This window comes from Helicoverpa zea, chromosome 22 (assembly GCF_022581195.2).
Source record: "Helicoverpa zea isolate HzStark_Cry1AcR chromosome 22, ilHelZeax1.1, whole genome shotgun sequence".
Taxonomy (NCBI): Eukaryota; Metazoa; Arthropoda; class Insecta; order Lepidoptera; family Noctuidae; genus Helicoverpa; species Helicoverpa zea.
In genome coordinates, this window is record NC_061473.1 from 5758242 (window position 1) to 5772060 (window position 13819).

The following is a 13819-nucleotide window of genomic DNA, read 5'->3' on the forward strand; positions in this document are numbered from 1 at the left end:
CCGTAGTCTGGGAGTTGGTGATTGATACACCGTTAATGTAGGTCTTGTTCCTGATCTCTCGCCGGTGCGGTCGTGTCGGATTGCCGTGCCACCAGGCTATGAGAGTGAAGGAATAGTGGCAAAAAAGTGCTTATTAACTCACAAAATATATAAAATAAAGGTACTTTGACTTTGAAAATGCAAAAGTTATTGAACAAAATATTCTCGCTTATTTAGATCTTTAGTCGATGTTAAGTAGTACAAGAAAAAAAATCATTTGAACTTCTGTGGTAGCTCTTAGAATGGCTATGGCTAGCTCTGTCAGTGCCATTACTGCCATTGACACTTGACGCTTTGACAGTGACATTAATAAAGTTCGGCCTATTATGCATGAGTACGGGTATCTTTATTTTATGTTTATCGCTAAATAACTAATTATTTTCAAATACCATCAATATCGGTAGCAATGAGCGATTCAGACGACGACAACTTAGTACGATACGGTACGCAGTTGGAGCCCTACGAAGAAGGTAAGCTAATATTTTCTGTTACAATGCATAATTATATTTTATGCAAGATTGCAGTTATTATTGTCGTGAAATCCAACACTTGCTTTTCCGTTTTTGACGATAATAGGTACCTTTGTATACTTAGCTGAATAGGTTAAGTGCTAAGCACGTGTATTGAGTATTTTGTCTAGGACGACTTGAGCTTAGTAGGTCCTAATGTACCCATATCACCAAGTTATCCATGGACCGGCTTGATTAAAACTGCATTTGAATCTAAATAAATAAGTATTGATCTGCTTAGTCACTAAGCTGCAAATGTTATTGACACATTATACACTAAACATTAGTGTATAATGTGTCAATAACATTTGTATACACACTGCTACAGGGGATCTAAGAATGTACTAGTTTAAGACTACGTATTGATATTTGTAATTATAATTATAATTAATTTCTCACTCAGCTCCCCATTATAACTCAGACAACTGGTCAGTGGGTTGTCTTAGGAAAGACAACCCAGTGACCAGTTGTCTCAAAAGGGCTGCAGTGTTCGCTTAACCACAATGTTCACCTTCCAAATATCGGGGACTCTGTAGTCCCATGGTCTGATAGACCTTTTTATTCTAAACTAAAAGATTACACATAGTACACCAAGTTTTGAATCAGTTGCTCACATGTCCTATAGTTTAGTGTGTCTTGGAAAATTCCTCTTCCAACACTTTTACTGAGGTCTATCTGACTCTGCCCTTTTCCACTGGAGCCTAGCTGTTAGTTCTAGGTTATCTCCTCCTCTTCCTCTTTTGTGCTTTCCATCTCCATAATATACTTTTTCATTCATCATCATCATCATTATCATCATCTCAGTCATAGGACGTCCACTGCTGAACATAGGCCTCCCCCTTAGATCTCCACAGATATCTGTTGGAGGCGACCTGCATCCAGCGTCTTCTGGCTCTTTTTCATTGTTGTAGTTGTAATGTTTGGTTTCACCATCACCCTCAGCTTGCCAAATGCAGATAAAAGTTCAAGCAATATTTCATCAAAATCCATTCAATAGTTCATTCATTCTACATAATACCCATAAAATTTTAAGTGGATAATAATTTTGAAGTCAATACTTTTTCAAGTGACATAAATATTCGATTTACAGTGTTTTTAATGTGGTGAAAGATCAATAATATTTATAACCATTTAAACCAAAATAATTGAAATAAAACATGCCACTACATTATCTTCAATATTACCTTGGAGCTCCATTTATCTCAAATTCTACAGAAGTATTGATGTATGACAACTGCGACAAGGATTTTTCCATCAAATACAAACAATTGTTTTTTGTATAAATAAAAATGACTACTAATTAAATAATTAATGAAATGGACAAGAAACAGCTGAACCATTCAAGATTTTTCTTTTACTCCCAGATTTCACCCGCACCATGTCGCAAATCAAAACTCAGCCAGGTCAAAGAAAAAGACCTTGGGCTGCGAATAGCCATCAAGCACAAGGACCACCTGTAACTTCTGCAAAGAAAAAAAAGAAAAACAAAAAGAAGCGAAAAGCCTTGAACGCAAAGCAACAGTATCCACCACCACAAGATTATTTCTCTGGAGAATATCTTACTAATCAAGGATGTACAAATAATGTTGCTCAACAAACCTCACCAACCAGTGAAATACATCTGAATTACTGGGATATAAACGAGAGAAATGCAAAGAGACGCTTTCCAAATGAGGACAAGGATGAGTACTCAAATTCAATGAAGTACTCTTCAGCTGCTGGCCCATCGCGCCGAAGAAGCCTCAGCGATGTTGTACCTGATTGGGAACCACCTTACAAGATCACGAAAACTTCTAGGAAAGAGCCCAACTATTGGGAAAGAGAACATTCTCCACCAAGGGAACGCAATGGATCTCCAATGGATTGTGCTTCCAATTACTTATTTGAACAGGATCCACAGCAAAAATATATTGACGCAGATGACTTGCAGGTCAAGATTCAGAATGGAACACGAGCAGTGACACATAATGGCAAGAGTGATTACAGCTACAGTTCACCATTTAGTGATCCACTTTACAAGGTTGAGAAAACCTCAGTTCATGATGATGCATCGCAATATGACTGGGAGCCTGATCGGCCCTCGCGGATAGGTCTCCGCAATGAATCACACCCAACAAACCATGGGCACAGAGATGATTCTCATGATATAAACTTTTGGGGAAGGGCTTCGAATTCACAGGAAAATTCTCACAATGGTTGCGTTAACCTAGAATATCCAGAGGATCTTGACCGACCCTCGCGCGTGGGGCTGAGAAATGAAACGCATCCAATGAGAAAAAAAATTGTATATGACTCTGAAGAAGAACGAACTAGAATTTATGAGGCGCGAAATCTCGTTGATTCGAGTCCAAATGCCGATTACGAAAAGTTTGCTAATGTTAGCGAGACCATGCCAGTTCGCGACCATCAATGGCATCAACCTTTGGAGGAAACTGAAGACGCAGCACTATTTAAGTCGGGACCAATACGTGTTGCTATCCATAATGATACACCCATCTCAAAGAAGCAAGTCATTCGAGTCTATCAGGCTATAAACGATGCTATAGTCCGCATCGGCGTACAAGGCGCGGGCCCAAAGTTTTTAAGTAGTAAGAGGCATAAGCAAGGATATATACTCATGACCTGCCAAAATCACGAAAGTCGCAAATGGCTTGAAAGGGAGGTTCCGAAACTAGAGCCCTGGCCTGGAGCGCGGCTTTCTGTAACGCCTGGAATTCAAATGCCGAAGCCAATAATACTGTCCCTTTTTATACGAACTCATCATGGCGTAACTAATACAACAGCTTTAGAATTACTCCGAATTCAAAACCCAGGACTCGACACGAGAAAATGGAATGTGATTAATTTTCAAAGAGAAAAAGATGGACACATATTATTTGTGTCTGTAGACGAGCCATCGTTTCAGGCGCTAAGACTTGTAAGTTTTAGAGTCAATCTGGGGATGCAAAAAGTTTCTTTTTGGGTCCAGTCTGCTCCTAGACCACCAAAAAATAAATCAGTCACAAAAAAACCGGTCACAGCCAGCAAAGGTAGACCGAATCCAAGTGGTCTTACAAAAAGAAGTTTATCGAGTAAATCTTTGGACAAATGTTTCGTGCCGTCATCGTCCCCTTTATACCAAGATCGTGAAAGTGGCTCGACAAAGGAATCTTCGGAACATTCGAGAACATGTGGTACTCAATATAGCCAAACAGTGGAAGGTGACCTACGGCAGAGTTTGTTAAGAAAGCAAGAAGCAAAGAGTCCGCCTTCTCAAAAATGGTATCTACCTGTGGATAAGGATTATTCTATCTCGGATTGGATACCATACTAATTACACTCATCCACAAATTATTATTATTTTTTTGGTGCAAAGGTGAAATATACAATTTCTTGTAGAATATTTGTAACGTAATCGAAGTCCAGAACATAAAGTTGCACTAGCACGTAGGGATTTAGAGATATACCCCTCCTAAAGTACCAAAAACGCGTTTTTTATGAAATTTGATGTATTTTTTTGGGGACAGCAGAATTTTCTAGTAATTTCTAACTAATGCATTATATAGTACTACTTTCCCCGCATTAACACCATTCTAATTTATATTTTTGCAAGTTTTCTTTCCCAATATATACCATTTTATATCTAAAGTGGAGTTTTTTCATACTAACAGGCCAAATAAAATATAGGGAAGATCGAACTATCGTAGCTGCATACCTACATATTTCATGAAAATTTAAACTCTTAGCGTTCGAAATAACAATGAATTTCAATCGGGAAGAGTAGTACTATATAATGCTAAAGAAAGAAACTAAAAAACAATTTTGCTGTCCTTCAAAAAAAACGTCAAATATCGTTAAATAACGCGTTTTTGGCACTTTAGGAGGGGTATATTTCTAAATCCCGACGTGCTAGTGCAACTTTATGTTCTGGACTTCGATTACGTATCAAATGATCTATAAGAAATGATATATTTCACCTTTGCACCAAAAATGCTGTTGACCAGTGTTATAAGCAGGGCAAGCAGGAGGAAGGAAGCAACCACCTTTTTTGACCAAAAAAATATAAGTTACCATGACAAGACACTGGCAAGTTATAAGAAAATATCAACTATTCACTGTACTAATGTTACTGTTCATGTACTTATACACAGGTTTGTTCCCACTAGTTCTACTGCTCAGTTCTACGTAAAACTAATGGGAACCTTTTTTTCCCACTAGTTCTACTATTTTGTTACACTTCATATAGTAGAACTAGTGGGAAAAAAGTTCTCGTTAGTTCTACCGTAGAACTGAGCAGTAGAACTAGTGGGAACAAACCTATACACACTAAGTATTCCATATTGCTATCGTATTTAATATTTAAGTTGTTGTTGTGATTTATTTTACTATAAGTTTATGGTGCTAAGATCTGATACCGATAATGTATTTTGTTTTAAGACTGCATACCAGATACCATGTTGTCAATAAATATTATTTTAATTTGATATTGAGTTATTTGTCCAATGGGTAACTGGGTTGTGGCGATCAGATAGGCCGTCGCTCCATGTAAAACACTGGTACTCAGCTGCATCTGGTTAGACTGGAAGCCAACCTTTGGTGGGAACTTCGATATTATAATTGGTTGTGATTTTGCTCAATGAATGAGTTTCATTATTCACATATTATAGGTACCTAAAACATTTCTTCACTAACCGTACATTTTGTTTTAAGGCAATATTTTTCGTGATCATTCCTTTTTTACTTATGTGGTTAGTATTACAATTATGTTACAACTAATTTGTAGCTAATTATTACTGAATATACTTACTTCTATATGAATGTGATTTAGAAATAAGGTCTTAATAATACGTAACATTTTCTTTTTTTCAAAAATGCATTCCGGCTGATTAATTTTAGGTGTTTTTGTTTTAATTATAAAAGTATTTGACCAGTTTGTTAATCTTTTAGCTCTTAATTTTACTAACTTTCTACCTCTTAGTTATTGTTATTTTTTTTAAGGAAGTATTAAAGATAGTTTTCTATAAAATATGTTTTATTTTCGATAACCAAGATTATTTGGCCCTCCCTATTGTAACTTCCATTTAAAGTAAGGTAAGTTGGAACCCTTTTTTGATGAGATGCCCGGAACAGAAAAGTTTTGTAGGTCATCATCCTCCTGCCCTTATCCCAATTTCATTTGGGGTCGGCGCAGCATGTTTTCTTCTTCCATACTCTTCTATCTGCCGTCATCTCACAAGTAACATTCTTTCTTACCATATCTAATTTCACACAATCAAAGAAAAGTTTTGTAGGTATCATCTTTTATTCCTAAGTAATAGTAGGTATGTAAGAAATGCTCCATAACCACGTTTTCCAACATGATTTACTGAGAGGTTTCATTAATCTGTACTAATATTATAAAGCTGAAGAGGTTTGTTTGTTTGTTTGAACGCGCTAATCTCAGGAACTACTGGTCCGATTTGAACAATTCTTTCGGTGTTAGATAGCCCATTTATCGAGGAAGGCTGTAGGCTATCCGGGCTTTTTATCCGGGTTCGTGCAGAGGTTCCCACGGGATGCGGGTGAAACCGCTAGCAGAAGCTAGTCAAGAAATAATAAAGATGACATGCACACAAGGTGCCTTGGCAGTTGTTTACCCAACCTCAAATGATTTCTACAAGGATTGGATTTTACTTGTTCGTTTTTCATAATAAAAACTGTCTTATGAAACCCAGATGAAGTGCCATCGAAGCGCAAGTTCCAACAGGCTCCGGACCAGTATGCAGTTGACGAGCACGGGCGGCGGCGGTTTCACGGGGCTTTCACCGGGGGCTTCTCGGCTGGCTTCGGGAACACTGTGGGGTCTCAGGAGGGATGGACCCCGAGTAGCTTTAAAAGCTCCCGTTCGGAGAAGGCGATGTTTTCTGTGAGTATCCTAGATAAGACTATTTTGAACTGTAACATAATTTAGCTTTAACATGCATATCGATACGCTAGTCACACTGCAAAAAGAGTCGTGAATATCTTGAAAGGTAAATAGAACAAGGTGGTATGACGGCTAAGGTGAGGGCTAATAAGCATATAAATATTGTGCTTGGATATCACCAACATCTAAGTAAGGTAAAGGAAGACATTTTAAAGTCTGAAATCGCCAATCCGCCTTGAGCAAACTTGTTGTTTGACGCTTATTCTTTCTCTGCCCTTCAATTAAAGAGACTTATATGCTCTGACGTAGGACATTAAAAGGTTTTATTATGATGGTGATGGCGGTCAATAAAAATAACTATACCTACTGAATTCTTCATATTCACTTACATTTTCGTTGTGCATTTAGAACCAACGGCCCGAAGACTTCATGGACGAAGAAGACCGCGGTGAGTTCGGCATCGCGCCGCGTCACGTGGCCACACACAGCGAGTTCTCCGGACACAAGCGGCGCCGCGCTCACTACCACGACGGACCTATACCTGGTCAGTATCTCTGCATGTGTACCTACAGGACCAGGCACGAAGACTTCACGAGCGAAGTAAACCGTGGCGATCACGTGAGCATACACAGCGAGTTCTCTGGACACAAGCGGCGCCGCGCTCACTACCACGACGGACCTATACCTGGTCAGTATCACTGCATATATACCTACAGGACTAGAGGCACGAAGACTTCGTGAACGAAGTAATCCGCGGCGAGTTCATGACATGAAATATGATCCTTTTTTTTTTCATATAAGATGCGGTGAATCTTATACCGCACCCCTATTACAACAATATAAACAAACTATCTTTACCAATCTTTACCGATATAAAAAAATAAACCCCTACTAAAACATCATCCTATTTGGTTGTTGGATAAAAAGAGTTATACATACTTTCGTCATCATTCTAGAAGCTTACTCTATATATTCTTTAAAACAATTCGCAGGTGAGCCAGTACTTCAGCAACTGGTCCGTGCAGTTCACGAGACGGCCGCAGTGCGCATGCTCCGCGCTATGGGCTGGCGAGAGGGACAGGGGACTGGTGAAAGACTCAGCAAGAGGGACAAGGCCAAAGCGAGGGACCAACATAAGGTCTACGGCTGCTATATACCGCCGGATATGAGACAGGTAACATATACACTAATGAATGTGTAGGTCGTTAGTATGCATGCTCCACGCTATGGGCTGGCGAGAGGGACAGCGGACTGGCGAGAGGCTCAGCAAGAGGGACAAGGCCAAAGCCAGGGACCAACACAAGGTCTATGGTTGTTATATACCGCCGGATTTGATTTTAAAATGATCTGGGCAGGGGACTGACAAAAGAGTGTCCAAAATGTCTCAAATGTTATCTGCCTAGCATTTTCCCAAACTATGTAAGTGACGGCTTCCAGTTCTGACCGGATGCAGCTGAATACCTTCAAAAAAGCGACTGCCTGTCTGTCCTCAAGCCAGTTAAAAATAACATCAAATTAAATAATTATTTAAGTAATAATTAATTAAATAAGGGCCGATTTTTCAACCGTCAGTTAACGTCTATCAATGGAATAAATAGAACGGTTTTTTTTCTATACAAAAGGCTGACAAAAAGTCAATCATCTTCAAATAAAAGTCATTATAAATTTAAAACTAACATACTGGTCCATTCTAATTTCAGATCACAGACCAACAAGACGAAGAATCACAATCAAGTTCAGACTCCGAATTTGATTTCGACACTCTCTTCGCGCCAGACGACTATGAGCCTTATATCCTACACCGTAAGAACGATCGCTTCGGGCTCGGCTACTCGGGACTGAGTCGACATTCTGTGTTGGGGAACCTAGTGGGCGAGTATGGCAGTGAAGCGGGGTCTTCTAGAAGCCATTTGGTTATGAAGGATAAGGGGAAACGGGTGAGTTCATTTTAATTATATTTTGGTTAATGTGAATGTAGAGTTTTTCATGATCATCATCTGTCTTTTTGTTGTCCCACGGCAGAGTAAAGGCTTCTTTTCGAATCACTTTTTCTTACACCTTTGTTGAAACTTTCACAAAGAATCGATGTTTGCGAAAAATATGAATGGTTTACTGTCAGAAATTTTATTTTTGACTCATCAAAACCTGTTTTTTGCTTGCCAATCTCAAGACGTACCGGTCCAATTTAAAAAGTTATTACAGTTTTCTCGTTAGTTATCTAGGAAAGCTATAGACTTATTTTTACTCTCGTTGCACGCTAATCTCTACCTTCTCTAAAAATATTTCAGTATTAGATGGCCCATTTATCGAAGAAGACTTTAAGCTACTTTTTTACCGGATGCTTAAAGCAGTCCTCACTTGCCTTGTGAAACCACTAACAAAGAATCTAGCTCAATATAATCTTCACTAAATAACTCTTTAGGTATCAATCCGCGGTCAAGCGTTCGGCGTGGGTGCATTCGAAGCTGATGATGAAGACATTTACGGCACTGAAGACATGTCACATTACGACTTCGCTATCGGAGGACCTGATAAAGATAGTACGAAGAAGAAGAGTGTTCAGGATAAGAGTGGCCATGTAAGTAGACGTGCTATTTTAATATAGTAATAATATAGTAAAAAGCAAACACTTTTGTATTCGGTTGTATACTTGTACCCTTCTGAACGCTAAATTTTTCCGAGTAATATACGCTATAATTCATAGGTTTAAGAAAAAACTCATATTTAATAGTAATTAACCCAATATTGCGATCTCAGGTTGAGTATATAAAGTGAATAACATTAAAATATGTGGTCCTCCTTACCCAATTGCACACAAAGGTAATTTTTTATCATTCACCCAATGCACGGGGCTTTGTACCGTTGTGATACTATTTTTTAGACCAAACCTGTTCATAGATTTTGAAAAATAAAATGTCTTTTAATTTGCAAACATGCCAGAAAAAAACAAAATTAGTTATATTGGACGCCATTATCTCAAAGAGAATATATATATTTTTAAAAATTATCCAGGTGCTACCAGGCTTCGTGAAATCCTCCAAGCCGTTACCTCCCGTACCTTCATACCCTGCGCCGGCGCTGCCGCGCGACTACGTGCCCGCGGCGGCCGGAGCGAGAAGGTCCAGGTTCGAGCCCACCACGCACCAGCCTAGGGATCAAGGTGAGGGATAAGGGAACTTAGAAAAATATTTATTTAAGCATTTATGTACACAGTAACGTGAAAGAAGAATTAATATGTATCATAAAATAGTACAAAAGTACTGTTCTTGGATGTCTTTAATTAATTTTATTTTATTTTTGGTGTGGAAAGTGATTTGAAGTTTGTTTTTAGCTTGGGTTATACATATGTATGGCTAGGCTCCGAAAATCTGTAAAGTAGCAATGCCGTTAAGATAAAAATGATTTTTTCTTGCCGAAAATATATAAAAATTCCTGAAAACCTTTACATATATAACCTTAAAACCTCACTAAAATATAACTTTCATTTCGTTCCAGGACTAGGCCGCCACGAATTATCAGCAAAAGCCCGCGGCGAGCTACTCGGAGAAACGCCCTTACCCACACCAACAAACACAGAACCTACACATACACCTTCAACCACACCCACACAGCCAAACGATGCAATAACCAAACTCCTTGGACGAAACGTCAACTTTGTTACGTACACAGATGATAAACCACTAGACTACATACCTATTAAAGACTCTGGGAAAGACATAGTAAAAGTTTTTAAACCTTTTGCTGGCAACCCTGAGAAACAGAGAAGGTATGAAGAATATGTGAAGAATAATGGCGTGGTGGGAGGAGGAGGGGAGATGGATAAGCTGCAGGAGTGGGAGAGAGAGAGGGAGTTGGTCGAGTTTGAGCAGGCGGCTAAATTGTATAAGCCTTTGAGCGGGATTATGGGGGATAGGTGAGAGGACATTTTTATTTGCCATCTTACAAACCGAATACTGACCCGCCACTCAATTTTAAATACTGCTGAAACGCTCACACTTACCTAGTTTGTTGCGACGGAAATAATAGAAAGTAACGTTTGAGTATGACATTATAGTAAGGTTAACCTTTAGGTGTGTAGAACAAGCATATTATAGTAAGTTCAACTCAGTCGTGCGCGCGGCCCTATGTGTGGGTAACCCTTGTACATATACAGTGACTTTGTGTGCGTGACAAGAGGTACAGTCGGGTACAAATACAGTTATTTAGGGGTTGTATACGGCTGTTTAAAGTACAGTTATTACGTAATTTAGTTATGTACTAAATTACGTAATAACTGTAGCGAGTAGCGGTAGCGAAACGCTACTTGAAAAATCAAATGATGAATTTTCGGATTCGCTACTTTCACCAATGTTAATTATAAATTCTGACTCCATGTCAAAATGTCTATAGTATTCTTCTTTTTTCTTTTGTACATGTCGACAAGTATTACCCAACATCCCTTCATCAATTTGACTTAAACGTTCATTTATGAGTTTCATTATTTCCGTCTTATTTTGGTCGACATTATGCGAAGCAATATAATTTTTTAAAATTCCCCACACATTTTGTTTCCATTATTATACTAAATTATAGGTCTTTTACATTCTTAGTCCACACATTTATTTATTGTCCGCGTACCCCGAGCTAGAAAATATGTAAGGAGTATTTAATTCATCTTAGATATTTCACTTCATTTATTTCTTAGATACTGTTAATGTCAATTTGAAAAGCCGTATGAGAAAATAATGATAAACTGTAAAATGTAATAATAAAAAGCTTTGAATGTTGTTTCATTTTTTTGAAACGCTACCTGACTCCTTAAAACATTTTCTCTGTGAAGAACTAGACATTTTCGTAAACGACTGTACCCATAACAAAAAGCGATGAGAACACGTCATGCTCGGACGACGTCACTGTCACACGAATGAAAGTTGTATATTTACAAGCCGACGCACACATAGGGCCGCGCGCAAATCTGAGTTGAACTATCTATACCTATTTATGTTTCAAAGCCTGTAAATGTCTAGAGACCAATTTGTGCTCGAAAAGCCTAGCTATAAAAAAACAAAATTAAATATCTAGTCCATTGATTAAATTTTTTAATCTACATTTGAATTAGTCACTGGCTAATTAATTTTTACATTTTAACATCTATGTAGTGTTCTTATGTATCAATTTGTTTTTCAGATTCACTCACGCAGCAGAGCCGGACGAAGCTCTTAATCCATTATGTGCCGTGGCCAAGAGTTCCGCAAACCATGGCTTGGCGACCAAGGAGCAGATAGAGGCAGCTAAGCAAGGAGTATACGGCCTCATGACTCGCCAAGAGACGACTTGGCGACCTGAGTCTCTTGTGGCCAAGAGGTTCAATGTGCCTGAGATAGGTGGTGCTAGGTAAGATATAATTATTCTATTACATAGACTTAAGGATTCTTATTGACAATGGCTGCTAATCCAGGAATATACGTCTCTGAGACTCGCTGAGGTAACAATAGCGACCTGGCGTCATCTTGACAATGACATTAAATATGTCTGAGATAGGTGGCGCTCGATAAGATTATGAACAGACAGTTAAGCAGGGACCAAACCTGATATCCTAATATTATATTTGTTTCTGAACCTCTCTGACCTCTAGCATTTCCAAAAAATTTACAAAATTGGTTCACACATGGTCTAATAAGGTCAAGCATACTCAAACACTCGAAATAAGAATAAACCCCATCTCGTTAAATTACAATAACCATATTCTCTTGTTCACAGACCGGACCAGAAAAAGGAAGACCGTCCAAAAGTATCGTACTCAATATTCTCATACTTAGAGTCTTCAGTTCATGACAAGGACAGTTTCGCCAAAGAGCAGACCAAGTTCAGTGGCTCCAAATCTTTGACCACCAGCATTCTGCCTAAAAAGGACCCACCAGCTCAAAAAACTGATCAAGTTAATAAACAAACCGACCAAAACACTGATCAAAGTAAAGATTTAAATAAACCAAGTGATCAAACCCCAGGATTCAGTAAAAGAATGACAGTAGCAGAATTGTTTTTGAAAGAATCTGAAAAAACCAAAGATCAAGGCGCAGAAGTGACAGATACGATAAATCAATTCGATAAAATGGACCTTTATAAGTCTATTTTCCTTAGCGATAGTGAAGAGGAAATTGATAATGAAGATAAAAGTAAAAATAATGAAGCGAGTGACTTCATAGATAAGCCTAAAAATGTTGAAAGAAATACGTCGCCGCCTCGCGGGATTTTTGCTAACATAGACTTCGATGAACTTAATTCGTGGCGAAGAAAAGACGATGTAGCTAAACCTAAAGAAGATTCGAGTAAAAAGGTTGAAAATATTTCTAATAAAGTTGAAAATACACAGCCTAAAGATGACGAAGCAATGTATGGACCAAAAATACCCGAAAATCTACAAAAGAGGTTGCAATCTGAAACACAAAATAGTATTGCAAAAGAAACGATTGATATCAATTCTTCATCCAGCGAAGATTCGTGGGTAGATGTAAATGAAGTAAGTACTAAGAAACATAAAAAGAAGAAATCGAAAAAACACAAATCTAAACATAAGAAAAAGTCTAGAAGTAAAAAGAAGGATAGATAACCTATCTCGAACTATGGAGGTTGAGATATGAAATAGTTTTATAGGCTTAAGATAATTTGGCGGCTAAACTGATGAAAATAGATTTAAACATCACAAGAATTAGCTTCGTGAATGCTCAAGAATTATTGGTCACCACTTCACTTTTATAGTCAGTGTATTTATTACTTTTAATAAACGGGAATAGCTCAATTTATTTCTTAGTGAAATAAATACTTTCTACGAAGTTGCCATGATAAACCCCAAATATATGTATATTCTTATTGTCACATAAATCATAATTTTATTTGTATCTTGTACAAACAGAAACTTTTGACTAAACTTCAAAATAGGAAACTGCGATGTACCTACTTGTCTTATAAACTGGTTATAATCATCGGCAAGGATATTGAGCCCTGACCTTTACCTGCGCAGGAGTGATTTATTGGTTTATTGCCTTAAGTGTACAGTGCGCAAAGCGATCCTCACTCTTCCGCCGAGAGCTCATTATCCGTGCCGATAACTATACAACTGTAAAAAGGTGGAATAAAATAATTGATTTGTATGAAAACGTTGTTTTATTTTCACCCAATAGCAATGAAAGGAAAAACATGGTATAATTAGCTCCGCAATCGCTGGGCTCTGTTTTCGTTTGTAACAGTTCAATACTGTTGCCAAAATATTCTCTCAAGTATTTCACACGTTAAAACTAATGATTGTTAGCTTGTATAAGCCAGAACGTGGCTTCGTTTAAAAGGAAATTTAATTTTCTAATCCTCCATTTTTTACAGAGCTCTTTGTACTATTTCTGTCATTTCTCAC

At 38.0% G+C, this 13819-nt stretch overlaps 1 protein-coding gene across 2 annotated transcripts; it reads left to right on the top strand.

Moving 5' to 3' along the window:
- Positions 1-370: 370 nt before the first annotated feature.
- Positions 371-13526, top strand: LOC124641460 (G patch domain-containing protein 1 homolog). 2 transcript variants are annotated; one of them, XM_047179526.1, is made up of 10 exons: positions 371-509; positions 6242-6432; positions 6841-6976; positions 7425-7606; positions 8133-8369; positions 8855-9010; positions 9445-9592; positions 9928-10345; positions 11599-11805; positions 12172-13526. In XM_047179526.1, the coding sequence occupies exons 1-10, from the start codon at positions 446-448 to the stop codon at positions 13019-13021; spliced, it is 2589 nt and encodes an 862-aa protein (XP_047035482.1). In that variant the 5' UTR covers positions 371-445; the 3' UTR covers positions 13022-13526. The 2 variants fall into 2 exon arrangements, with proteins under 2 accessions (XP_047035482.1, XP_047035483.1); XM_047179527.1 differs by lacking the exons at positions 371-509; positions 6242-6432; positions 6841-6976 and adding an exon at positions 6983-7120.
- Positions 13527-13819: the final 293 nt, after the last annotated feature.